The 26121-nt window shown below is 35.1% G+C and overlaps 4 protein-coding genes and 1 pseudogene across 5 annotated transcripts; 4 read left to right on the forward strand and 1 right to left on the reverse strand.

Annotated features, from left to right (window-relative positions):
- Window positions 1-833: 833 nt before the first annotated feature.
- On the forward strand, window positions 834-6338 carry LOC141823968 (UDP-xylose transporter 3-like). Its single transcript, XM_074711182.1, has 7 exons — window positions 834-1263; window positions 2089-2273; window positions 2583-2650; window positions 4005-4137; window positions 4553-4714; window positions 4787-5059; window positions 5968-6338. Exons 1-7 carry the CDS (start codon window positions 1143-1145, stop codon window positions 6079-6081), a joined length of 1056 nt encoding a protein of 351 aa, XP_074567283.1. The 5' UTR covers window positions 834-1142; the 3' UTR covers window positions 6082-6338.
- A 1548-nt stretch (window positions 6339-7886) lies between these two features.
- LOC141823965 (CBL-interacting protein kinase 18-like) lies at window positions 7887-11013 on the forward strand (annotated as a pseudogene).
- A 360-nt stretch (window positions 11014-11373) lies between these two features.
- On the forward strand, window positions 11374-13847 carry LOC141823970 (NADPH:quinone oxidoreductase). The gene is made up of 3 exons (XM_074711185.1): window positions 11374-11517; window positions 11606-11797; window positions 13403-13847. Exons 1-3 carry the CDS (start codon window positions 11424-11426, stop codon window positions 13702-13704), a joined length of 588 nt encoding a protein of 195 aa, XP_074567286.1. The 5' UTR covers window positions 11374-11423; the 3' UTR covers window positions 13705-13847.
- Window positions 13848-16026: 2179 nt separating this feature from the next.
- LOC141823969 (PHD finger protein ALFIN-LIKE 1-like) lies at window positions 16027-20862 on the reverse strand. Of its 2 annotated transcripts, XM_074711184.1 has the most exons (5): window positions 20606-20862; window positions 20488-20520; window positions 20175-20397; window positions 16628-16745; window positions 16027-16541 (listed from the first exon to the last, which is right to left on the reverse strand). In XM_074711184.1, exons 1-5 carry the CDS (start codon window positions 20694-20696, stop codon window positions 16290-16292), a joined length of 717 nt encoding a protein of 238 aa, XP_074567285.1. In that variant the 5' UTR covers window positions 20697-20862; the 3' UTR covers window positions 16027-16289. The 2 variants fall into 2 exon arrangements, with proteins under 2 accessions (XP_074567285.1, XP_074567284.1); XM_074711183.1 differs by having other exon boundaries at window positions 20175-20520.
- Window positions 20863-22039: 1177 nt separating this feature from the next.
- On the forward strand, window positions 22040-25243 carry LOC141823971 (DNA-binding protein S1FA-like). The gene is made up of 3 exons (XM_074711186.1): window positions 22040-22140; window positions 22272-22335; window positions 24844-25243. Exons 2-3 carry the CDS (start codon window positions 22309-22311, stop codon window positions 25057-25059), a joined length of 243 nt encoding a protein of 80 aa, XP_074567287.1. The 5' UTR covers window positions 22040-22140; window positions 22272-22308; the 3' UTR covers window positions 25060-25243.
- Window positions 25244-26121: the final 878 nt, after the last annotated feature.

The following is a 26121-nucleotide window of genomic DNA, read 5'->3' on the forward strand; positions in this document are numbered from 1 at the left end:
GATAATGTAAGTTTTGTTGAAGAAAGCTCATCTTACATTCTTGCATTTAGATTGCTATTGTGAGAATTACATTCAAGATATTTTATTTCCTATTATTAAAATATTGTCTAATTATCTGACCATAAAAGTTTGTTTAAATAATTAGATGGATTTTTTTATATGAAATAATGTTATAGCAGTGTCTGAATTAGTGCTCATCTTTTTCATTCTGCTGGTACATCACTATCTATTTTTTTGTCCCTTTACAATTAATAAAATTTTCTGGCGAGCAAAAAAATAAACAATAAAAAGAATAATCTCAAATCAATTTGGCAATGGTATTTGATAAATTTAAAAATAAAAGTCATTCTTCGGTAATAATCAATATACAAAGACTAGATTGGAAACAAAGAATAATATTATTTTTACCTTTGTTTCTGATTATATAGTTAGTTTTAGTCGCTTGATTATGTACGTTATTTTAGGGAATATGATTTAGGAATTTAAAAAGGATGCATAATTTAAATATTTAGAAAATTTTACTATGTGATTTAGTAAATTATAATATTATATATTAAATAATTTCATTGCAAACACCCTTTATTTGAAAATAAAAGAGTTTGTTTATACATTTTACCCCTTAAATAATATCACACATTAAACAATCTTATCTTTTATGGTACTCCACATGTATCGTATCGTGTGAGGCCGACAAAGATTTGGGAGGTATTATTTTTTCAAAGATTAGGGGCATTTTAAAAAGAAAATTAAACTTGGGGACTCCTTTGACAATTCCCCTTTTTATAACAATTTCTAGTTTAATCCACCCTTCGTCGTCGTCGTTCTTCCTTTTTCTCGCCTGTAAATTTATATCCAAACAGAAGAAAGCAGAGGCGGAAGAAGTGCGAAGGAGCATCATCGTCACCTCGCCGCCCTCGTCGTCCCTCCGCCTCCTCGAGACCGCGAGGAATCCAGGAATGAAGTCCTCCCTCCTTCAGATCTGATGTCGCCGCCCCGAGATCCGTCATCCAGTGAGGGATTCATCCTTCTATTTTGCTCGTTCGGCGACGGATTCGTCTCGGTTCCAGGGAATTAAGTGAGCGATTCTTTCTGTGGATTCCGGAGGTTTGTAGAACGCTTGGCTCGTGGATCGAGGAGTGGAGATGGGAGAACTCGGGGGGTTCCAGTTAGGGACCATAGGAGCGCTGAGCCTGTCGGTGGTGTCGTCTGTGTCGATTGTGATATGTAACAAGGCGTTGATGAGCTCTCTCGGCTTTATATTCGGTATGAGATCTGTTATTTCTTCCGCTTCTTTCTTCGTTGCCTCCTAATTATGATTGAGAGCGATTTGATATACGGATCTATTCAGGAAAAAATAGATCTTCTGGTGGTTGATTCTGTTAATTTCGTGCCTCATTATTTATAATGTTATGTTCTTATTACAATATTAATATTCAGAGGCAAGAAACTTACCGACTTGAGCGTTGTATTTTAGAAGATTTTGTAGTGTTATAGATAAATACAACAGTTGGCCTTTTGCTAATAGAAGTTCAACTATGAAATGGAATAGGCTGGATCCATTTTCTATTCTTTAGGAATTATATTCTGTTCAAAAACATTCCAGTCTTAATATATCTCCATTTTAAGGAACATGACCTTGCATAGGGTTCAATGAAAGGATGACTTCCATGTAGCCTCACCCATAATATTGGGAAGAGCTCGGCTAGATGATGATTTATCTACTTGTCTTCACAGAAATGTCAGAAAAAAATTCTAGTGCAAAATGAAGACAAGATGCCATGGTTTCAAATGTTATACATGTTGATATTCTTCTACAATATGATTGGAAGCCAAGAATTTGTCAAAAATCCTCTGTTCCTAGAAACTCATATGGATGATCTGATATCAATGAAACATTTATCCCAAGCATAAATATGTAAAATCAGAGATTTATTTGGATCTCAATGGTGTTGCACTTTGCATTGTCTGAACTGCCCAAAGATAATCACCAAAAGAATTGGTCAAATTTCATGAAATAAGCTGCACGTTGTTTCAGTAAATATTTGCTAATAGACAGTCTAATAAGCATGTATCCTCTGTTATTTTCAGCCACTACCTTGACGAGCTGGCATCTCTTGGTTACCTTCTGTTCTCTTCATGTGGCATTGCTGCTAAAACTATTTGAGCACAAACCTTTTGATCAGAAGGCTGTCATGGGTTTCGGAATTCTAAATGGAATTTCCATAGGTCTATTAAATTTAAGCTTAGGCTTCAATTCTGTCGGTTTCTATCAGGTACACACATTTCTGCTAGTAATTAATCTTACGATTGTAAGCATCTTGACTTTTTTTTAAAAAATTAAAATATATTTAGATATATGCTTGAATCAGAATGAAAGTATATTCCTATAGAATGTTGAAGATATAGCACTGCTTTTGCTTATGTTTAGCTTGTAAATCCATCCTGTTTAGCTTGTAAAGAGAAACAATATATCAATCTTGATATTTTATTCTTCAATTTTTTTCCTTATTAATTTTCTGTAGAAGTTCAAATTTTTATCTGTTTATTGTACTTTTGACTCTCATGATTGATTTACCATGCAGATGACAAAACTCGCAATCATTCCTTGTACTGTCTTCTTGGAGACTGTTTTTCTGTCAAAGAAGTTTAGGTGTGATTCCTTCTGTTATTTTATTCTTCTCTTTGAAACATATTTTTAATCTTTTGGCAGTTTTGACATATTTCCTTATCCATCTCTTATTCTGAGTTTAGACTAGTGACAAAATCACTTGAGATGTACACTACAACTCTTACATCGAACATTTCTCTATATTTGTTTCTTAGGTTATAGAGTCCCTTCAGAATCATATCCCATAATCCATTAGTGCTTCCTGATTTATCCGGGTGGTCAATGAGAAATTTTTGTGAGGCTGAATTGATCATCTCCAGAATTAATCTGATCATAAAAATTGAATACCTGGATTATTAAAAAAATAATCATCGCACGAGTGGAGGAGGCACTAGGCATTCTCAAAAGGTCTCCACTAACTCTACTGCTCCCTTGTCAATATCGTTGTTGATGGTGGTTCTCTCATTGTTGATGTTAACAATTACATGAGTTAAAATATGGTCATTGGACTTGACAAACTCATTAATCTCAAATAATTTATTGGCCAAGTAAGGAAAGCACAAAAATTAATATATGTTTTAAAATAAATATTGTTCATTTCCTTCACAAATAGCCTAATATTTTGTCTTAGTGTGATTTTGATTGTATCAGAAACCATTTCCTGAATATTATTTGTACATTATTTTTTGGAAACTTTACGCTATTACTAAAAGCAGATTCTGAAAATTCTTTTAACCCCTGCACAACCTTGTACCTCAGACATATGCCATTTTCTATTTGTTTGCCCTTAACCTAATTGAGATTGGGAATTGAATGCCTTTTGTATGGACGAGCTCTCAAGTATTTTAATGTATAGTTTATATTAATTGTATTTGTCAGGGACTCAAAAAAGGAAGCACTGCTTTCATAGTTCTTTAGGAAATGTTTTCCCTCATACTAATTTGTGTTAGCAGTTTCCTTTGTGAAATCTAATGATTACTTATGATACTACAGAGTAAATTTGTTAAACTGCAATCACAGACTTCATAGTTGTTTTCTTTTTGGGAAAAAAAGGATTTTGAGTGAAACCAGTTCACTCAATTTTTCTCTTTTTCCACTAAAGGAACATTCAGACTTCATAGTTGTTACTCATTAGAGACTGTGATCTTGCTCATTCATGACTGAATCATCATTGCCGGCTATTGTTTTGCTATATTCACATTCAAATATAATATCTCAGCTAGAGTGCCATGAAAATAGAATAATTTTTTATCCAGTTGTGATATTATTATGAATAGGAATCCATTCATCGTTTGCTCCAGCTTCCGCAAATTAAATTATTGCCTTTCTTTTAACTAGATTGACTGTCAAATTGATATACATATATTTCATCTTCATTTTGTACTTTGTACTGCAGTCGGAGTATCCAACTCTCACTTTCTGTCCTCCTATTTGGTGTTGGAATTGCAACTGTGACAGATCTGCAGCTTAATTTGCTTGGATCTGTACTATCTCTTCTAGCAATTGTTACAACTTGCATTGCACAAATCGTATCCTTTAAGCTTTTCTCTATTACCTGTGAGAATCTTTTGAACTATAATACTCAAATTACTGATCTTTGCAATGGTGTTCAATGATTTAGTTTTTACATATTCACCTTTTAGGGTAATCAAGATATTATACCATAATGGTTAGTCTTGGAATTTCACACATTGAATTATCAGATTGCTTAATTCGAGAACATGAAACACAATCTCACTGTCTAGTTTTTCCACCAACAGCAGATTTTTCAATGGTGTTATTTTGTATTTCATAAAGGAAGATTGGAATGACTTATTTTTTGTGTTACATCTGTATGTTTCCAGTGTTTTCTGTAACCATTAGTCAAGGACAACCTGTTCATAACATTCCTGATTGGATTAGGTTTTTATATTCTTGTTTTAGACCTTAATCAGATGTTCTCAGATGACAAACACAATACAAAAGAAGTTCAAGGTCTCTTCTACGCAACTTTTGTATCAATCTGTTCCTTATCAAGCTTTAACGCTCTTCGTATCCGGCCCATTTCTTGATGGGCTCCTGACAAACCAGAATGTTTTTGCATTCAACTACACTCCTATAGTTCTGGTAAGATACCTCTTTCAAGTTTCTGTGTGAACATACACAGTTCTGATCTCATACTTCCATTTTGTATTGTAGTTGTTCATTGTGCTTTCATGCCTAATATCAGTATCAGTCAACTTCAGCACATTTCTTGTGATTGGAAAGACATCACCCGTGACATATCAAGTTCTAGGTCATCTCAAAACATGCTTGGTTTTGGCATTTGGTTATGTCTTACTTCACGATCCATTCAGTTGGAGAAATATATTCGGGATCTCAGTTGCAATTGTTGGTATGGTTTTGTATTCTTATTTCTGCACAATTGAGGGCCAGCAAAAAACTCGTGAAGCGTCGTCCCAAATGTTACAGGTACATCTTCTATGTTTTTTATAATCTTTTACTTTCTGATTCTACTAAAATTGAGTAAAAATATCCTAGCGCTGCATGATTTGTTCTCCAGCTCAATCCTTCATCCCAACCATTAATTTCTTTTTCTATTTCTTTTGCATTCTACAATATTTTCTTTACTCAGAATAGTTTATTATCAATCTCTTTGACCAACAAGTATTTTCCATGTTTCATCTTCTCTGACCCAACTTGGGGTGGTTGCCTAAGCACTGGCTTTGACAGATCTTTTTCTAAGCTTACAAAAAGGTGACTTTTAAGGTTTTGGCAAGGAAAGACTGAAAGTTATATCCTTCAGCCATAGTTGTGGCATAGCACCTTTTACAGCATAGGGTATATTGAGATTCAGTGCCTTGTTAACTGTTCTTAGTGCCCATTAAATTTCAGAGGCAAACAAAGCCACAGAAAAATTACAATTTTGTCTCGTCTGGTTTGGGGCGGAACAGGCCTATAAATTAGTTCCCAAGCAGTTAGATAAAGTGCCTAAATTGGTTATTGATCTCAGCTTGAAAGATAAATCGACTGAAGTCATAGATAATTATTGATCTCAGTTAGCAAGGATCGATCATCCAGGCATTGCTGTTTACGTGGAGGTGTACTTTATTATTATTCTTTTTTATCATTGAATCACATTCAAATTTTTCTCTTGTTGGTTCCATGGTATATGATTGAAAAACCATAGTAAATGGTCTTAAAAATTGTAGTACATGAAAAATAGAAAGCTCATAGTAGATGATGTAAGGAATTGTGATATAGAAAATGGTAGGATACATAAAAAATTATCATTTTTATATGAGATGAACAGAATTTCTGTTTTATTTTGTTACAAGTGATTAATCTACTCAACATTCAATTTTCCAAAATTGTCAAAGGTGAAAGACGACGAGACTGAACCTTTGATCAGAGTTGATGCTGGAGCTGCAATGAACGGCAACGGTCCTTTGCCAACATCAGTATGGAGCTCCGACAAAGATCTGCAAGCCTGATTACTCCTCCAATGTACAGAATCGTAAATGCCGATCTCAATTCTCGCTAGTGTCATGATATCTAGCGGTCGGAAAGAAGACACCAACATTCTTCCACGAGTTAGGCGACGACTCTGCATTCAATCTGGAAGTCACTTATTTACCCAAATTCAGGTATTCTTATCGAGATTTATATCAGATATTAGTATAGAATGCCAATTGTTTTTCCTCATTTGTAACCGAAAAATGAATTGAGAACCATCTGGTTATTGTTCAAATTGCTATTTGTTTGCTTGTTGAAAAAAAGATGTGTGATGATTCATGTTTGTTATGTTTTGTTCCAGTAAAAGAAGGATGTATAAAATCTTTTTCCCATTGTTATCGTGCAAGCATTTGCTATTCAGGGTCTATTTAAATTTGAATCCGCAGAGGTCTGAAAGAGGCATGTGGGGGAATGAACTGAATCATTGATTTGCAAATAGATTTAGGTTTGTTGTATCTCGACTAGTAATCACAATCATCGTCTTCTTCATCCGATCATCAATTGAGTATTTTTACAATTTGTTTGTCGTAATCAACTCAGTTATTTACCGAGAATTTTAATTTTTGCATACATATCCTATTGATGAGGACCTATACATAGGTTTATCCTAGATTATGCTCGAGCTTCAAATTCCTGATCTCTAGATCATACGATAATAATTTTATCATTACATTAAGATTTCCCATCAAACACTTATAATTTAATACTTGTTTAAATAGTAGTGTAGTGTTAAATGAACTATACTTAATTTGCCATTCAATTTTCCTTTTCATAAAAAAATTTATTTCTATCATCTTTTTTTTTCTTTCATCTATTTAAAACTATTTTTTACAAAGAAAATATTTGATATTTACTATAAAAATGTTGTCCTTTGATAACTGAGAATACGAAAAGAATGGGTGCATTTGGTTCAAGTTATAATATATAACCTTGATTATGTGATTACCAGGTAATAACATAACCAAGATTATAGGGCATAAAACATAACCTAATATTGTTTGGTTTACTTTATTTATTTGGAAGGAATAAAACATAACCAATTTTATATTTACTATATTACCCTTCATTCAATTATATTTTAATATAATTCATTAAATTAATAAATATAATTTGATAATTTTATTTTAATAAAATAATTCATTAAAAATAATAATTTTAATAAAAAATATTAAAATAATAAATATAATTTGTTACTTTTATTTTTAAAATTTATAATAAATTTATATATTTTAATAAAATAATTTATTAAAATAATTATTTTAATAAAATAATCCATTAAATTAATAAATATAATTCTTAATTTTATATTTTTAAATTTAAAATAAATTTATATTTATTTTAATAAAATAATTTATTAAAATAATTATTTAAATAAAATAATTCGTTAAATTAATAAATATAATATGATAATTTTATTTTAATAAAATAATTTATTAAAAAATAATTTTAATAAAATAATTTATTAAATTAATAAATATAATTTGTTAATTTTATATTTTTAAAATTTTAAAAAATATATATTTTTTTAATAAATAATTCATTAAAATTATTATTTTAATAAAATAATTTATTTTGAAAATTCGCAAGGTAATCACATTACCGGGTTATAAATTTGCTGATGTGACGGTAATGTTATATTACTTGGGAATCGATTATAACTTGAACCAAACAAGGTTATAAACTAATAACGAAATATATAAGGGTGGTTTTGTAATTTCGACACTAGATTTTAATATAAAGCATCTGACGAGATTCCGAGAAAGCGAGAGGGGAGAAGACTGGAGGTCGGAGGAGGTCCTCCGAGGTTTCCTTCCACGTAAAGTATCGCTTCCCCTCTTCCTCGATCTGTCTTCTCTTCGGATCTTTTGGAGCTCGTTCTCGATTTCCCTCTTCTTTTCTCTCCTCCTGAGGAGTTTTTGCTCGTAAGGTGAGCTTTTTTGCGCGGCAACGGCGGCGGTGATGTCCATTTCTTTGATTGTTTGTTCTCACCCTCGTATTATTGTTCTGTAGGAACATTTTATGCGTTTTAAAAAGGAAGACAATGTGATAACAATCCGTTCGGCACAGTTTTTTGTGTGTGCGTGTGTAAAAAAAGGGTTTCTTCGGTTCCGATTGTTCTTCTTTTGTCGATTATTCTTAGCACGGTGGGTGTTTTTATAGCCCATTTGCAGTAAATCGTCCAAAGGAAAATTTTTTGCTTCAGATTTGTTCAATTCCTTCTGCATTTTACCGGTTAAGACACAATTTTATTTTCAATTATATGTTAATAATCTATTTTTGCCATATATTTTTAGTAAAATAGATATATTTTTTCCTTCTGATTCTTCTTTTCCTCCTATTTTTCTCAGCATGGTGCGTGTTTTGTCAATAGGAATTTTTTCTGTAAATTTATTCATCTGGTCTTTTTTTTAGTCAAGGTCATTTGTAGTAATATTCCTGATTGTTCCTCTAATTTGTTCTCTTGCAAGAATAGTTTTTGTTCATTATTTTTGCCTATTCACATGGATGCAATATTTGTAGCTCATCACTGAACAAATCTGTTTAGTTTCTTTTAAAAATATTCCTTTGAATGTTTTATCTGGTGCTAAGCAGATCTGTGTGCATTAGATTATTTAACATCCTGTTGTTCCCTGATGATTGGCCTTTTTTAAAAATTTTGAAACAGATGGAATCTCTTTTCTTTTCTACTATAAAAATCAAAGAAAATTGTTTGTCATATTACTGCTCAAGTGTGACCTTCCTCATTCTGAATTATACTTTGTAAGTTGAAGTCTATGTTTTTGCTATTGAGCAAATGCCCTAATAAGGCCCCCCATTGTTTAAGGCTTCCTCTCTTAAATGTCCATGTTGAGGTCCCATGGGAACTACAGATCTACTTTTACCCTCAGAATCATGTTCGTTCAAACCTTAGTTCAAGTATAATGTTTTATTAGGTCATAATTCGAGGGGTAGAGTTGGATCCATAGAACATCATTCATGTGGCATTTGGCAAAATGTTATCTCGTCACAATTAGGGGCCTTTCTAAGGCAGTTGTTGCTGTAGATATTCCTCATTTTTAATTCAAAGTAGATTTGTTAAACAAATTTGCTTTTCCTTGATACTCAGATGTTAATTTGTTTTAATTTTATGTCGTCTTGCTGAAAATTGGAAGATAACTTCAGGGAATGCTGAAAGATGTGCTTGAACGTAGGGCAATCTTTGTTGAACAAAAATGTTGTCATCGCTTCATCTGAACTTTGTGTGTTCATCCTTGATGATATTGGACAGCAAAAGAATTCCCACTATGTGCTTCAAGTACAATTTTATGATGGAGCGAGAAATATTCGAGAAGCTATCGTGTTAGACCACGACCTTGGGGAAGACGGTTGAGATTAACAGCAGAGTGAATATCCCCTGTTCTATAAAGTATCGATCCTTGTTCTTGGGGGAGTGCATCTTACTGTTCTAGTTTGTTTGTGTTATCATAGGATGGAATCGGAAAACAAAGGAAATGAGTTGATGCAGAAGTACGAGGTTGGAAGAATGTTAGGCAAAGGTACCTTTGCCAAGGTTTACTATGCGAGAAACTTAAAAACTTCCCAGAGCATTGCCTTAAAGGTGATTGAAAAAGACAAGGTCATGAAGGTTGGGCTGAATGATCAGATTAAACGAGAGATGTCGGTGATGAGATTGGTGAGGCACCCCAACATTGTAGAGCTTTACGAGGTCATGGCCACCAAATCTAAGATATACTTTGTTCTGGAGTATGCCAAAGGTGGTGAGCTGTTTGACAAAGTTGCCAAGGGTAAACTCAAAGAAGATGTTGCCCGTAAGTATTTTCAACAGCTGATCACTTGCTGTGGATTTCTGCCATAGCAGAGGTGTCTACCATCGCGATCTGAAACCTGAAAACCTTCTGCTCGATGAGAATGAGAACCTGAAGATTTCAGATTTTGGTTTGAGTGCTCTTGCAGAGTCTAGGAGACAGGACGGTTTGCTTCACACAATTTGTGGCACGCCTGCTTATGTTGCTCCTGAGGTGATTAGTAGAAAAGGATATGATGGAGCGAAAGCTGACATATGGTCCTGTGGGGTGATTTTGTTTGTTCTCATGGCTGGTTATCTCCCATTCCATGATCCAAATCTCATCGAATTGTATCGGAAAATTGGAAAGGCAGAATTCAAGTGTCCCAATTGGTTTCCATTGGAAGTTAGGAGGCTGCTCGTGCGCATTCTCGACCCCAATCCTAACACTCGGATAACAATCACAAAGATTATGGAGATTCCTTGGTTTAGAAAAGGAATTGGAGGAAGAGTGAATGGAAATGGCAAAGAAACACAAGTAGAAACTGATCGATGCGAGATCAGGAAGTTGATGAACCTAAATGCTTTTGATCTTATCTCTCTTTCAGACGGATTTGATCTTTCTGGCATGTTTGAGGAAACTGACTATAAGAGAGAAACAAGATTCATATCCAGCCAGCCCGCCTCTAGCATCATCGCGAAGTTGGAGGAGATTGCTAGATTCATGAAGCTGAAAGTGAAGAAGAAAGACTACGGGAGGCTGGAAATGGAAGGAACCAAGCTAGGGAAAAAGGGTGTTTTAGCCATTGATGCAGAGATCTTTGAGCTCACTCCTTTATTTAATCTCGTAGAGATGAAGAAGGCGAGCGGAGATACCTTGGAGTACCACAAACTGTGGAAGCACGACATCAGACCAGCTCTCAACGACATCATCTGGGCATGGCAGGGCGAGCAGCAGCAGCAGCAGCAATAATCTTCACCATTTCGATAAAATTGCAACCTATTTTGCGCATGAAGCAGACGATGTGGATCTGTTTGTTTGCATTGTCATTTCTCTGTTCTATGAACGATGATGCATGCTTTATCAGAAGATAGCAGCTAGATATCAAAAGATGAGATACAACTCGATGATGAATGATGCTTATCAGAATAAATCATGCATGTGTTTTTGTTGTGCATGTGATCAATCTTATTGCTGAGTTACATGGATAATTTATAAATAAAAATGGGTCATAAAAAATAATATAAAAAGAAATGTAAAAAATCGTAAAGGAATATTATACTTTTCAATATTTTAAAATAGTCTTTAAATTTTAACAACTCTTTAAAATATATTTAAAAATATAGTCTTGGACGAGTGAGTAGTGATTTAAGTGATCATAAAGAAGGAATAAATAAAGTGTTTTGATCACATTTTAAGGAAATTTAAAGAATAAATTCCCACCCTATTATTTGATTCTTTATCCTTTGCTCATGTTCTACGCAATCCAACGGCTTCAAGCAGAAGAGCAGAAGTAGAGGCGCCAGAGTGAGTCTATGGAGGCGGTGGCGGCGAATCCAGCGATCACGGTGGTGGCGCTCTGCGGCTCCCTCCGCAAGGGTTCCTTCAACCGTGGCCTCATCCGCTCCGGCAAGTCCTTCTCCTCGATCTCCATTGTGCACTTCTCATCGGTTTTTACGGCTATTTTATCCCTTTTCGCCCTACTCTTGATCCATAGCCGTTCAGATCTGCAATGCATCCATACCCGGGATGAAGATCGAGTACGTCGACATCGCGCCGCTCCCCTTCCTCAACACCGACCTCGAGGTCAACGGTAGCTACCCGGAGCCGGTGGAGGCTTTCCGCCGCAAAATCCTTGGGGCGGATGCCTTCCTTTTCGCCTCGCCCGAGTACAACTACTCCATGACAGGTAGATCCGAAATCTCACCTTGTTTATGGTCTACTCTCTACTCTGTCAAATAGATGCTTGCTTCTTTTTTTTTTTTTGTCTATGGCTGGTTAAGTGTTTTCTTTATTGCTTAGGTCTTGTTCTCAATGGATCTTTTTTTATGCCACTTTATCTGTAAAATTATCTGTTCTTTGTGGATTTTTCCTTCCACCATAATGAAACTTCACAGTGATAAACCTTATAAAAGTAATAAAATAGGAATGAATTTGACAATAAGCTAAAGCTACTAACAATACTTGAATAATTCAACACCCTTGACCTTGTCAAGATAAAACTCATTTGTGTATCTCATTTGAATGGCCAAAAACCTTTGCTAGTAGTAGCTGATACTATGAATCTATTTTTTTCAAAAAGAAGGAAATACAAGGCTGATGGAAATAGAGTGGACAGCTAAAATAGTGCGAAATGTTTCGTCTTGGTCAAAAACTATAATTTTATGAGACTGGTGTGCGATTGATCATACTTTCTGTCGATGTTTAGCATTTAGCAAATTTCACAAAATTTTAATATAGCAAAAATATGAAAAATCTAAGATGAATTTGTGAGGTTAAGAAGAAAAATCAAACATAATTTTTGTATCTGAGATCAGTTATGTGTAGTTACAAGGATGATAACATAAGAGAAAATATATCAAAATAATTTGGATACCTATCAAGTTCAATGACAAATAAACGTGATATTTAGATAAGTTTGGATCAATTAAGGCATGAGGCATGGAGGGAGTTCAAAGATACGTCTATCTACCATAACCGAAATGACAAATTTGATATTATTATTGTTGTATCGTAAGAGTTCAATGACAGAATAAATTGATGTAGTTAACCTCAAATAGTTTAGGCTCGTAACTTGTTGTTTTTAGTCCTTTCATAATTGTCTCTCTTCTTAGTTTTGTTATAGTGCCCACAACCTCTGTTGCTGAATAGTCTTCTTATGTTCATTCTTGAGTACCTTGATTTGAACTTTTTTTACATACTTTGAAGTGAATGCCTGAGATCGTTCAAAAGATAGAGTCATATGAAGCAAACTGATAGAAACAATAGTGGGCTTCATCCTTTCACACATTTTGGCACCTCATTCTCAGTGCTGTGAAAGAGTGAATTCTGGTTAGAATTTTTTGCAATTTAGAGGTTTACAAAACTTTTCTCAAACAATTGCTGAGTAATTTACAACCTTTGCTTGCTAGTGAAAACTTTCTTATTAGCTTTCTGCTATAAAACCTTTCTACAAAAACAGGTTACTACTACCTTGAACCTCATTAACGAAACACAATCAAGCTCAAACTTCAAGTTTGTTTTCATTCTCTTTGTGATGGTACAATCAAGTTCAAGTTCAAAGTAACTGCATTTGTTCCACCATTGCCCTTAGCGGTTGAGATATCGAACACAATGTAATATATTTTGTACATACATTTACTCTCTTCTTTCTATCTGGTTTCTTCAATTCTTGAATATTAAACTATAACATTCACCTGAGCTGAGGTGTTGTAATCATTTGTTGTCTTTAAGATGAAATAGCATTGCATATCTTCGAAGATTAGCATCCAATGTTTACTCCTTTTATATTTAGGTCCATTGAAGAACGCTATTGATTGGGCCTCAAGACCTCCAAATGCCTGGGCAAACAAGCCCGCCGCTATCGTAAGCGCGGGTGGTGGTTTCGGCGGCGGAAGATCTCAATACCATTTGAGGCAAGTTGGAGTATATCTAGATCTTCACTTCATCAACAAACCAGAACTATTTGTGCGCGCATTCGAGCCACCTCAAAAGTTCGATATCGATGGAAACCTAATCCACCTTGAGACCCAAGAAAAGTTAAAGCAACTGCTTTTGTCACTTCAGGCTTTCACCCTGAGACTTCAGGGTAAATGATTACTTTGTTAGAGACGAATAGCCATGGAGTAAGAACATTAACGTTGATCTTGTTATGATCGTTGTTGTCTAATTATAAGGTGTCAAATATTGTCTTGACCTATTTCTCATAATATCGTAAGGCCCGCTAGGCCCGTTATCGACCCACTGGGCCACAGAGATATATATCAACGAGGCATGAAATTTTGAATTCGCCCTTTCTAATTATGGAAATTTTGAATTTGCCCTCTGATAGAAAATTGGATTTGAAATTTAAAAATTTTAGTATTGCACTTATTCAATGGCGATCCAGGAATTACTGGACTGGATCAAAGGTGATATTTCTATTACAATAATATAGGAAATAATTTGGAGTCATGATGGTTCGGTTAAGGCAATTTAATATTTATGGTATGGAATTAAGATAAGTGGGTTTAAAATTTTGTGATTGATTCTGTTCCGAACAAAATTTGGTGGATTGCTCAATCTTCGTGTATAAAATCGTACCTGCTCTTTCCGTTTCTTAATTTCGCAATGTTCGACTCAAACCCTCAAGATTCTTGATCGAGAACGCCGGCATGAAGAGAAGCTACGTGGAGACGGAAACGGAGAAGGAAAAGAAGGAGAAGAAGGTGAAGCTGATTACCTGGAAGTTGGGCGGCCAAGTCGTGGCCACCTCTCCCCTGTTTTCATCCGTCCAGTTAATGGTCATGCCGGGCGTCGCCGCCCCTCCCTCCTCCGGTTCTGGCACTCGTTCTACTTCGAGTTCCGGGAGGGGGCCGCTGGCGCCGGAGCGGTGCGGCAGGTTGAGGGAGAAGCTGGCGCAGCTGGGCGTGCGCCACCCTGTTTCGGTGATGAAGAAGGCTATCACGACCAGCGACGTCAACCTCGGGCAGCACCGCCTTCTGCTACCCAACAAACTCCTGGACCGGCGGCTGCTGTGGGCCGTGATGAGCGAGGAGGAGGAGGCGCGGACGAGGGGAGATGCGGGGCTGGAGGTGAGAGTCCTGGACCGGCTGGGGCGGGAGTACGAGCTGAGGCTGCGGCTGGTGCACTCCATCGAGGCGTACCGCGTGATGGGTCGCGACTACACGAGGCTGGTGGAGGCCAACGCGCTCCGGGAGGGGCAGCTGCTGGAGCTCTTGGCTTTCCGCCTCGACGACCAGTTTGGGCTAGCGGTGTTGGATCACGAAGAGAATCAGCAGGAGATGGAGGAGGCCGCTGGTGGTGGAGGTGAGCAGCAGTCGGCGGTGATGGGGTGGCGGCGGGGGAACGAGATAGTGGAGGCGGCGCTGACGCTGATTAGCATGAGAAGGCAACTTCCTTCTCCTTGATGTCAGTCCTCGCGATCTGGAGAAACACACAAGTTTTTTCTAATGGAATTAATTCAGATTTAAATTCATTTATTAATGAGTTTAGATAAAGTAGATAGATTTTGGAAGAGGTTGTAATAAGAATTGATTGTTGTTATTAATGTTGTTGTAGGTGTTTGGACTCATTTGTGCCCCAGCTTTTGGGGTTAATTGTTCATGAGAAAAGGGAAATTTTAAACATATTTTTTTAATCTGAGATCAGTTGTGTACAGTTGCAAGGATGATGACATCATTTTATTGAAGTCCAAATTGTTAAGTGGTAGGTAATATGGCAATTTAGTCTATATATAAATCTAATGCAAGTGAAAACCCATAGCTAAATATTTAGCAAGAATAATGAAAATGCCCATCAATCGTTCTATGTTTTTATCTATAACTATTTAACAACATTGAACAAAAATTTTCACTCTTTACAAAATGATTAATCTTCACAAATAAACAATAAAAAATGGAATGATATTATATATTTTTTTCACAGAATTTTCATTTTCTTTGACTTGATTTGAAGATTCCTTTCTCTCCATTCCTAAGAAGATTATGCTGTCTTTGATCTTATCAAACTCACAAATCAAGAGGAAAAAACACATATAATTAAAAGATTCTGGACAAATTGTTACATAACCTTAATTCCAACAATCACACCCCTGCGAGAGCTATAAAAGGAGGAAAAAAACATCAAAATAAATTAATTAAAAACTCTCTTTTAGTTTTTGTTTTTGCAAAAATACAAATTTAATCTCTAGAAAATTAAGTTGAATACCTGGTTAGGGCACCTCATCGCAGGGGATGTAGTAAGAATCTTGGATGTGTTAGATTGGCTGTCTCTGCTCAGACTGGTAGTAGCACACCTGATACAAAAACAAACCCAAGATTGAACTATTTATATTCGGCCAAATGAATAAATATTATGCCCCTCTTTTGCAAAACAACAAAAGAGGCAGGCACTAGTGTAATAGTAATATGGAAAACATTTAACCAAGAAAATTAGTAAGATTAAATAGCAAGAGTTGATATCAGAAACACAACAGCATTTGGACTAGGGAGACATGAGGAATCGGTACGAGAAATAAAATGTCCAAATTTGTGAATGTTGTCAAAAGCTAATATAAGTTACAGATGAGGAGGATGTAACTTGTGGAACATTGTGACGTTCAGTATTTGGACAAGACTAACTATAATGGACAAGGAACGAGGTTTCGAGGACTTGTTTGAGGTCTATCATTGTTCGAATTGTCACTGCCTAGCTTTCTTTGAGCTGCAACGGGGGCATTTATACTGTTTTATGCTCTCGGCTTTGGCAGGAGTTATCTTCACGCACTTCCCATGGAACCACCTTTCACATACATCACATGCAATCCAAAACTCATCTGCACTGTAACTTCCACCGCAAGCACCACAAAGGGTTTCGCTGTGTTCGTCATCATCTTCATCAAACCCTTCTTCAGCCATCCTCGAGTTGCTTTTTATTTGTCCATCACTTGATCTCTGTAGGGAAATGAGTAATTAATTAGTCAGCAATCGAAGAACCGAAAGAGAAACAGTTTAAGATTCAACAGTCCCAATGTCTGTACCTTTGAGAGTTTGGATTTACTTCCACTGTCAATACCAGACTTTTCTCTTGATTGCCTCCTGTCGGACACCACTTCGAAGACAGTTGGATGTTCATTGATCATGCTGAACAATCGTTTCCTGTTGGTATGAGGGAAGAAGATCATCTTATAAGCCAAAATAGTCAATCACCCCAGAAGTTTAGCGTTAGTACCTTGCTACCAACAATTTGTAGAAAAAACAATATCAAACAAGGTTCTCATCCAAAAAAGAAACTAAGAAATGTGAAGATATTGTTTTGTTAGAATTATATAACAAGCTGAATATGTAAATATGTGAATTTTCTAGTAATCATCTAACTTGATTTATTGATGGGAAGTTCATTAAGAAAATTTAAGTCAATAGTTCATTAAGAAAATTCAAGTCTCTGGTTTGAAGTTGATTGCTTTTATTTGAATCTCATCCTTGGTTACTCTACCTGCAATCTCGTTTCACTAAGTTCAGTATAGCAATTTTTCTGCAAGCTTCATGCAAGATTAACAGAGGATGCATTTGTCTGGCCTAGTTAATTAACACTTTTTGGACTTGTTAAATAATATTAGAACCTTTGACTAAAAGTGACGATATAGGTTTCAACCATTTAGATGCAACTAAGAAGAATAGAATTAACATAATGGCAACTAATGAAGTGAGACTCCAGAATCAACGACAAGAGTTAATGCCCTGGCAGAAGTTCAGTGTGTTGAATATATATTAATGAATTGCAGAAAAACATAAACATGTCATTCCATATTACAATCAGAATATTTTGCAATCAAACTGGGAATTGGTTCCTGCAGCCCAATTATTACATGATCTAATTGTACCATGTTGCTGATTTCAAATACCTTGGACAGACAGTTTGATGAAGAAGAAAATAATTATGATACGGATATAACCACCAGCAGTTTAAAAATCATGCTTAGGACAACCAATCTTTGCAGTGTTTGAACTTTAGTACTAGAGCAAAAAGGTTCACATCATCACATGAAGAATGGTCAAGTCAAAAGTTATGTTCTTGCACTATTTTCTTTCAGTAACTTGAACTCCATTCAAATGAATACAATTAATGGAGAATATCCAATACAGCAAACAAAATCTGGTCATGTCGCCTTCTTGGATCTCTAAGTGAAAACATGCTCCACCTAGTTCTAGACTACAAACTCATTTATGCCATCAATCCATCTATTGCCTCCCATCAGTCACAATTTTTAATCCTCAATAAATTCAGATAAATTGAATAATTTGATCTGGAATCAAATTGCATAGCAGTTTCCAAATAGTGTAAATCAAATATTCAGCACAAAACTATAGCCAGGAATTGCTAAATGATATAACCGAGTTGTTAACTTATATAAAGGAGGACTAACTAAGATGGTTAGATGGACCCCACTACACCAACCAAAGCCCTGGATGCGCACATCCCCAAATACTATGGTGAGGAGCTACCAACAGATAATGACACAGTTACAAATCCAGTTGAATTCGATACAAGAAAGTTATACATTGACAGCCATAGTGGGGTGCTAATACAAATATGCAAAACAAACAAACACAGCTTCATACCACTACCTAATTGAAGTGAATCAAGATATTATATTTTAACTAAGATGCGGCATAAGGTAGATCATTCATATACCACATGGAAACTATCACCTTAAGAAGAGGGAAATGAACATGTTTTTTTTTACTGTACAGAATGTGCTCTAAAAAAATAGCTTAATTTGGAATAAAAAAGAACTAAATTAGTCACAACATCCAATCTACTTGAGTGCAAAATGAATCGAGAATAGATGTCCTGCAACACACTGATCCTAAAAAATTGCATTTAGAAAAAGATCCAAAACCAATATACAAGAGAATGTGACAAATCCAGTTAGTAGACACAGAGGCTTGTATATTACTTGCATATTTCTACTTTAATAAAATCCTAAACATCATTAATAATTACAGACAAAGCTGATAAGGATGTCAAGCACATTACTAATAAATGAATAAGCACAGCATATTTCACCAAAAATTGTGATCAATAAATTTGTTGATTAGGAATTTCTTTGAAGAAGCTTGTGAGGAATTTGAAATCAAAACCTACAAGTGTAGTGATCTAAACATTGGGTCAGGAAGTTCATTTAGTTTTCCTGTGTAGAGTTATATTGTTTCATGATGAAATTATACACTACATTGTTAGAACTGCCTCTTGCATCCAATTCACATTCCATTAAACAGTAGAGACGCAATCAGCTGCCAGCAAACTCCCAAGCCTTTTTTTTGTAAAACCACACTGGAATTGATTCAGTTCTAATTGTCTAGTGCTTGTCTGTCTGAGTATAATCTCATGATGTGTGCAGATGAGTATTCAATGGACAATAACAGATAGAGAGAGTATAGAGAACAGATAGAAACAGTATAGAGGAAGTATGCATGAACATGAGACAGATCCATGGGAAACAATATAGGTAGAAAGCTATATGATGTGATAAAGGAGGCACTGACATGGCAGAGTGTCTAGGCATCTACACATCACTTTGCGTGGGCTGAGGAAATGTGTAACATTTTGAGGGTTTAAACACTGATAAGTTAACATTCTTCCTAGATCAAATCTAGCCATAAATAAATGGATTAGATAAAAAATTGAATTATCATCTCCAACGTGGTCAATCTTAAAATTCCTCAACTATTTTGATTTGTTCCGCTGAAGGAAAATGACTTTAACTTTAAGATATCTTACTTTCAGTTTTAGTGACTCATTTCAGCATTTATCTCAGCAGTTAGTATGCACATAATAAGAAAGTGGGGTGGGGGGGGGGGGGGGGGGGGGGGGGGGGGGATGGGGGCGGGGGGCGGGGGTGGAGAACTAGTTATAGATTGCTACTAGAGAAGCCACTTACATGAATTGTTGTATTAAGCATTAACTGCTATTACATCCTCAAAATGATAATAACTTACAAAATGTAGTAAAAATCATTTTTAAAAATGGAGTAGTTAGTACAAAAATTAAAAAATATAAGAATTGTATATGTTTCTGAAAATTTGCAGACTAGCACATGCTACACACATAGGGCCTAAGCTAAGATCATGATTAGAGGGGACACATGAAACCATAAAAGAATATTAAACAACATTAAGCATAAATAAATTCAAAGATGACATTTTTTTGGGTAAGAACATAACAACGAGTAGAACACTTGAAAATTTTGAGAAACCAAGAAACAGAATTCAGCCCTCGCATTTGTTTCAACTAGATTTGCTATTGCATTCTCAGAGCAGATGAACAACAAAAGAGTATATATAAAGGAAACAATAATTTACAAACTCATCAGAAATTTCATCTCTCTCTTGTATTTATCACCTACATGGTTATCATCATGTCCAAAGACATGAAATTGCAATGTCATTGGTGCATGATGGTCTAGTATTTCTATTATGTGTCTAGGTTAGTGATCAGATCCTAGAACCGTACGTGTCTATCTCCTACTAAATAAGCATTAGTCAGATAGCAACAAGATGTGGGAGAGAGATCCAAGCTAATACCTATCGTTCCTGTTGAGGCGCGCCCCAAGATAGAAAGCAACAGACAAGAGCCAGGAATCACTGTGCACAGCGATGAGCGAGAGCCAATCCCTACGGTCCATTCCGTCCCTTGCGAAGTTGATTCCGAGAGCCGGCTCCGGAAGCTCCGGCGGCACCTCCTCCGCCGGGAGGTTGACCTCCCACGTGTTGTTGGAATGCCCGTACAGACACAGATTCTCCTTATCTGCACCAACAAAAACGAATCGAGTTAGAAGAAGGAAGCAGAAACACGAAACCCGCCGGATCTGAGTAGGAAAGGTCAAAAAAGACCTACCGGGATCGCATTGGGCGTAGAACTCGTCGACATCTGCGCACAGCAGAAGGAAATCATGATCGGTCAACGTCAACAAAAAAAAAGAGGTCAGAGAAGGAGGGGGAGAGGGAGGAGTTACCAAGGGTGAGGGCGCGGACGATGCCGGCTCGGCGACCGCTATAGTCCTTGAAGATGTCCTCGACCGTGCGGGGAGCGGAGCCGGGATCCATGACGGCAGCGACGGAGGAAGTCAGGAAGATCGAGATCTCGGCTCCGGCGCTACGAATCTGAGGCGGAGCGGCAAGAAATGGAAGGCATGAAGCGAGGCTGTCACCGTTTTCAGCGATCGATTCAAAAGAGGCGACGGGTTAAATCGATTAAGAGGAAGCCGACGACGCAAAGGGAAGGAAGAATGCTCTTCATCTCTTTGGCATCTTCCCAAATAACACCTCCCACTTTCTGTTTTTCCCAAATGGCACAATTTCTTTTGCGAATTTACCAATTTCAACGCACTAAACTTCATCAGTCAAACGAACCAACTATGACGAGACATATCAATTTATCATAAATTTATTATATAATATAATAGAACAGGATGAATTGACGAATTAACAAATCTCTAATCTAATGCAATTTAAAACGGATTACAGATTAAACGAGACGACCTGCTATCAAAAAATAAAAATATATAAAAAATATTACAAATTTTAACTTTTAATTACATATTAAATTGAAATTTTAAATTTGAATTGTAATTTAAATGGATTGATTCATTAGTATGTTGAGTTTTTATTTTAATTTTAAATTTTTTAAAAAAAAATAAATTTTTTCAACCCACGTGTCAATCTAAATTTATTACGGATTAATTCATGTAGATTGTAGATTTAAATAAATTGATACATTTGAACTCACTTTAAAATTTACTAATAAAATTTAAATTTATTAATAAAATTTAAATTTAATCCATTTAAATTATTTGACAGGTAATTGAATTTAATTTGAGGATTTTTAAAGCTTCTTCTGTGCTGTAAAAATTAGCAAATCATTATTTTATTTTATTTTATTTTTATTTTATTTTAAAAATACTTTTAAAATTTATCTTAAAAGCAACATAAATTATTTTTCTATAAAACAATTTTAGTTTATAACATGCCCTTTATTATATAAACACACATAAAGCGTCCTTCCATTGTTTATTTTTGTTCTAAAATGAGATCTGAGTTTGTTTTTTTCTATGGTCTGTGTTTGGGTCTAAAAAGTAGAGGTCATAAACTTTTAGCCAAAAGTCCAAGCAAAACTTGACATATTATATGAATTTTTGACATAAAGGATTTTGAGAAAACATTTTTTATTTTTTTGGAAATACTAAAAATAATATATTTGACGTTAAAATGTATTTATTTTATTTTTTAAATATTTTTATTAAATCAAAATTTGTGATAAATCACCCATCGTTGGTTTTTGGCTCGGTTCGAAAGGCTCGGTTGGTCCGGTTTGGACTTCCTCAACCGAACCATATCGAAAGCACGTGCGATCGGCGTGACCTGAGTTCTTCCTCCTCTTCTTATTGTTGTCCTCCTTCCTATCTCGTCGAATCCAGTGAGTCCTTCCTCCTTGTTCGTCCCTGATCCAGGGAAGCCTCGATTCGGATCGGTGACCGGAAGACAAGAAAAGGTAGTGATCTCGATTTGTTTCCCTTTCCTGTTTACCTTTTCGGCTTGAATCGATGTAATGTTGATTTTTATCTTTTGAGCGATCGATTTCTCCTGATGATTTCGCTGATTCCGGATGCTCGATGCTTGCAGAGTGGGATCTGATCGGGGGAAGAACATTTTGGTCGCCATGGATGAAGTGTTTTCGGATGCCGCAGTAAGGCTTCATTCTCGTATTTGAATTATTTAAACCCCATTCTCTTCGAATATCACCGAATCTTAATTGGATGTTGAGTGTCCTCTATAGATCTGGTTTCTTGGGTAGCATGCAGCGAACTTTTTTATGCTGTTGTTTTTATATCTGTCGGATGCTTCACTGCTCGCCTGTTCATTGCCATATGCACTGAAACCGTTCGCAATTAACATAAAGATTATGTAGGTAGATTGATTTATCTATTGTGAATTAGAGAAGTAAATATCGGGAATATTGAATTGCTGATGCCCAACAAGAAATAAGCCGTTGAAAATTCAGTTCGCGTTGACTTTGTGTTTTCTTTGTAGCTAGGCTTTTATTTCAGATTGACTAAAAAGAGTAAGACACTTGTTTTCCCCTCAATTCTGGGTCTTATTGTATATATCCTAATGGCAGCTATCTTAGACTTGTATCCTTTACTTGACATTTAAGGCTGAACAGTGTTCTGATTTCCATGATTATAATCTATCAAATGGAGGAAATGTGGTAAAAACATATTTAGAAAAATAAAATAAAATATGAAACATGGTAAAAAGGAGGAAAAGAAAAATGATGCAATTTTTCCCTTAGAACATCTTCTACTTTCAAACTTTTCACAATCTCTAACATTTTGGAGAGAATGTTAATCTTCTAACTCTGAAATTGTGAGGTATAACTATATAACTCCTGGAATAAGTAATATTGCTGCATAACCATAATGTTTAATCATTGTTAATGTATAAAAATTTTGCACATTTACAATCGACATTTTTTTAAATTATGTTCATGTTTTGTAATTTTTTCACAAAATTATTATAGCTAATTACTGTCGCCGTATAAACATCACGACTTGCAATTACAGTAAACTATATGCACACCCCTTGTAGTTTACAGTTATTCCATGTACCCATATTCTTTTCCTTTTCATTTTTTGAAAATCTCGACTTTAAGTTTATGCATAGTTGAACTATATATATATATATATATATCTATCACTCCATCTAAGTGATTTGTAGTCATTGATCACTCACATAATTATTGCATAAGATGTAGTTATGAGTTAAGATGTAGTTACATAAGATATATTCATTATTACATCCACATGATAACCTGTTTGGAATTATACTTATTGGTTTAAGTGGCATTTAGCAATCCTAACGGGAGCAGAGCAAAGATGCAAAGTGCCTATGGGTTGCAATTTATGGGGTCATCAAGTGAGATTTTTAAAACTTCAAGGGGCAAACTGTAAAAATAATTGTGGCAATGCGATGTTTCCTTTATATTCAACAACTAAACATAATGCTCTTGTCAAAAACTTTACTCACCTTTATCTTCTGATGAAATGTCTTTCCTCATGGGCAGTAGCAATGCATTTTTCAAAGTTATCGCAAGCAAAATGCTGATATGAAAATTGATGCATTGGACATTTCATCCTCTCCATCTCCTACTGTTTGCCTTTTCTTTTTCAGTTTCCTTGAGAAAATGGTTTTTAATCTGATAGAAATTACTTGGATCGACCAGAATTTCTTTCAATTATCTTGGTCAAATTTCTACTCACTCTCTCTTTATGCCACATTGTTGCTCCAGTGCAGTGACAAGGCACTATTTCAATGTCAATGAAGCCAAGATGGTTATAAATACAGTTGTGTATGGGAATTATCACCATTCGTTTCCTATCTCTTATCCCTTTAACCTTTTCTTTGTTCCTCTTTGAACTTCAGTTAGAAAAATAGCTTCTGAATCACCAGAGATTGTTAGGATCTACTCATCCATAGAAATATCTAGCTGATTGAGGTTGATTATTGGCCAAGGTAGATAGATTTTTTCTTTTAGTGATGTAGATGTTTTTTTTGCAGTTGTTCCTAAACCTGTAGAGTTTCCACCTAATTACAGTTTCATTTTATATTTACAAAGGAACTTCATCGACCATATTTTTGAATTGTTTTGTGAAATTTTTATTGATGAACAGTCCATGTGCTTTGTTATGAATGTAAATTAGCCTAACCTAGATAATTATTTTGTTTTTGTTCAGTTTATCATTTGTTCGAGCTTGATCACTTACCGTAGTTGAACAGTGCACTTGTTTGTTAATGTGGACTTTTGGCACTGCTTCTCTCTGTGATTATTCTTTTGCAAGTGTTATCCCATGATCTTGTGTAAGTTCTTTGTTATATGGTGTTATAATAATACCTTCTCGTCACTGCCATACAATAAAGAACTGAGCTTATTAACAAACCTTGTGATTAACCTCTATTCTCTAATATTGTTAAAGTTGGTTCTCGATTCTTCTTCAATATCATGATCATCATGATAGCTGTCTATGATTTATTTATTCGTTGTTGATTCATGTTCATCTCATTTTGTTCTCTGTTCCTCGTTTTTTTTAGAAAAGAAAAATGCTCGCCTGAAATACTTCATTCTCTTTCATCCATGGAAGTTTAATACTCGGTGTTAGTCTCCCCCCATTTGAACTATATTTCATTTTAACAACAGGGAAATATAATCACGGAGAAGGCAACCAATGGACTGAACCCTGGATTGGTGGTCTTGCTCGTGATAGGTGGCCTCGTGCTGTTGTTCCTTGTAGGCAATTTCGCGCTTTATACTTATGCACAAAATACCCTTCCGCCGAAGAAGAAGAAGCCAGTGTCGAAAAAGAAGATGAAAAGGGAAAGACTCAAGCAGGGAGTCAGTGCGCCTGGTGAATAAACCAGTTGCAACAAATGAAGTGGGAAAAAAAACCCCTAAGGGATGTTCACTGCTACTTAAGTTATGTCTAGACACTCAAAATTTTGAGACTCTGTGCCATGTCTGTACAACTTTTGATTTCATTCTCGTTTGGTATCGAACCAAGTAGAAGTGGTGGATTAAGAACAATCAGTGTTTTGGATTAGTCTTGCATTGTCATGATGGGTTTATTTGGACAGGAGGAAATAGTAGCGTTAGATACAGAATAAAAACGAATTTGATTGCGGATTTTTTTTTCTTTAAAAGAAATATTTATCTTATCAAAGTTTATATCCCTTTGAAGTGTCTCGCGCAGTTCTAAATCGTTGGATCGTATTGTTATTTTCCTTTCGTCTTGTTAAATGGACGAAAGGAAAAAAATCATTACTTAAATAATTTTTTTTTCAATGATGGGAAACAAATAGTTGGAGCATTGTAATATATCTTTTATACGCATATTAAACCTGAAGTTTTACAATTTATTAATTGACAAAAAAATTGATAAATCTCTCTAAATGATGGTCGACACAATATTTATTTATAAACATTTTTCCTCCATATGTTATGGGTCTGGATCCTGCAGTTTTGGATTGTAATAATATTTTAAATATTTCAAATCATCATTATAGAGTAAAACTGAAAGTGTAATTTCGAGTAAATACTAAGAATATTACAAAATATTATTATTTTCGATGCAAGATATTAGTAAAAAATTAATATAGTAATATAAAATTACTAAAAATTTATGTGATAAACAAGTTTTTTCTATAAGAATATTTTAGATTAAATCTATGAACATTTTCAAACAAAAGAATTTTATTTAGATAATCATTTAAATTTCTTTTAAAAGTTGTTGAATTAGAAATAAAATTGGATAAATAGTTTCAAGATTTTATGGAATTATCGTGCTTAGAATATATAGTTCCTAATGCACCTTAATAGTCAAATAAAAATTCATTCAATAAATAAATAAATTTCAAGGATTAAAATTTGACATCCCAAATATTGACATTGTTTAAGGAATAAAAAAAATAACCTTTCATA

Source organism: Curcuma longa, chromosome 3, assembly GCF_044706935.1.
Source record: "Curcuma longa cultivar G26 ecotype Majalengka, Jawa Barat chromosome 3, ITB_CL_G26_1.1, whole genome shotgun sequence".
Classification (NCBI taxonomy): domain Eukaryota; kingdom Viridiplantae; phylum Streptophyta; class Magnoliopsida; order Zingiberales; family Zingiberaceae; genus Curcuma; species Curcuma longa.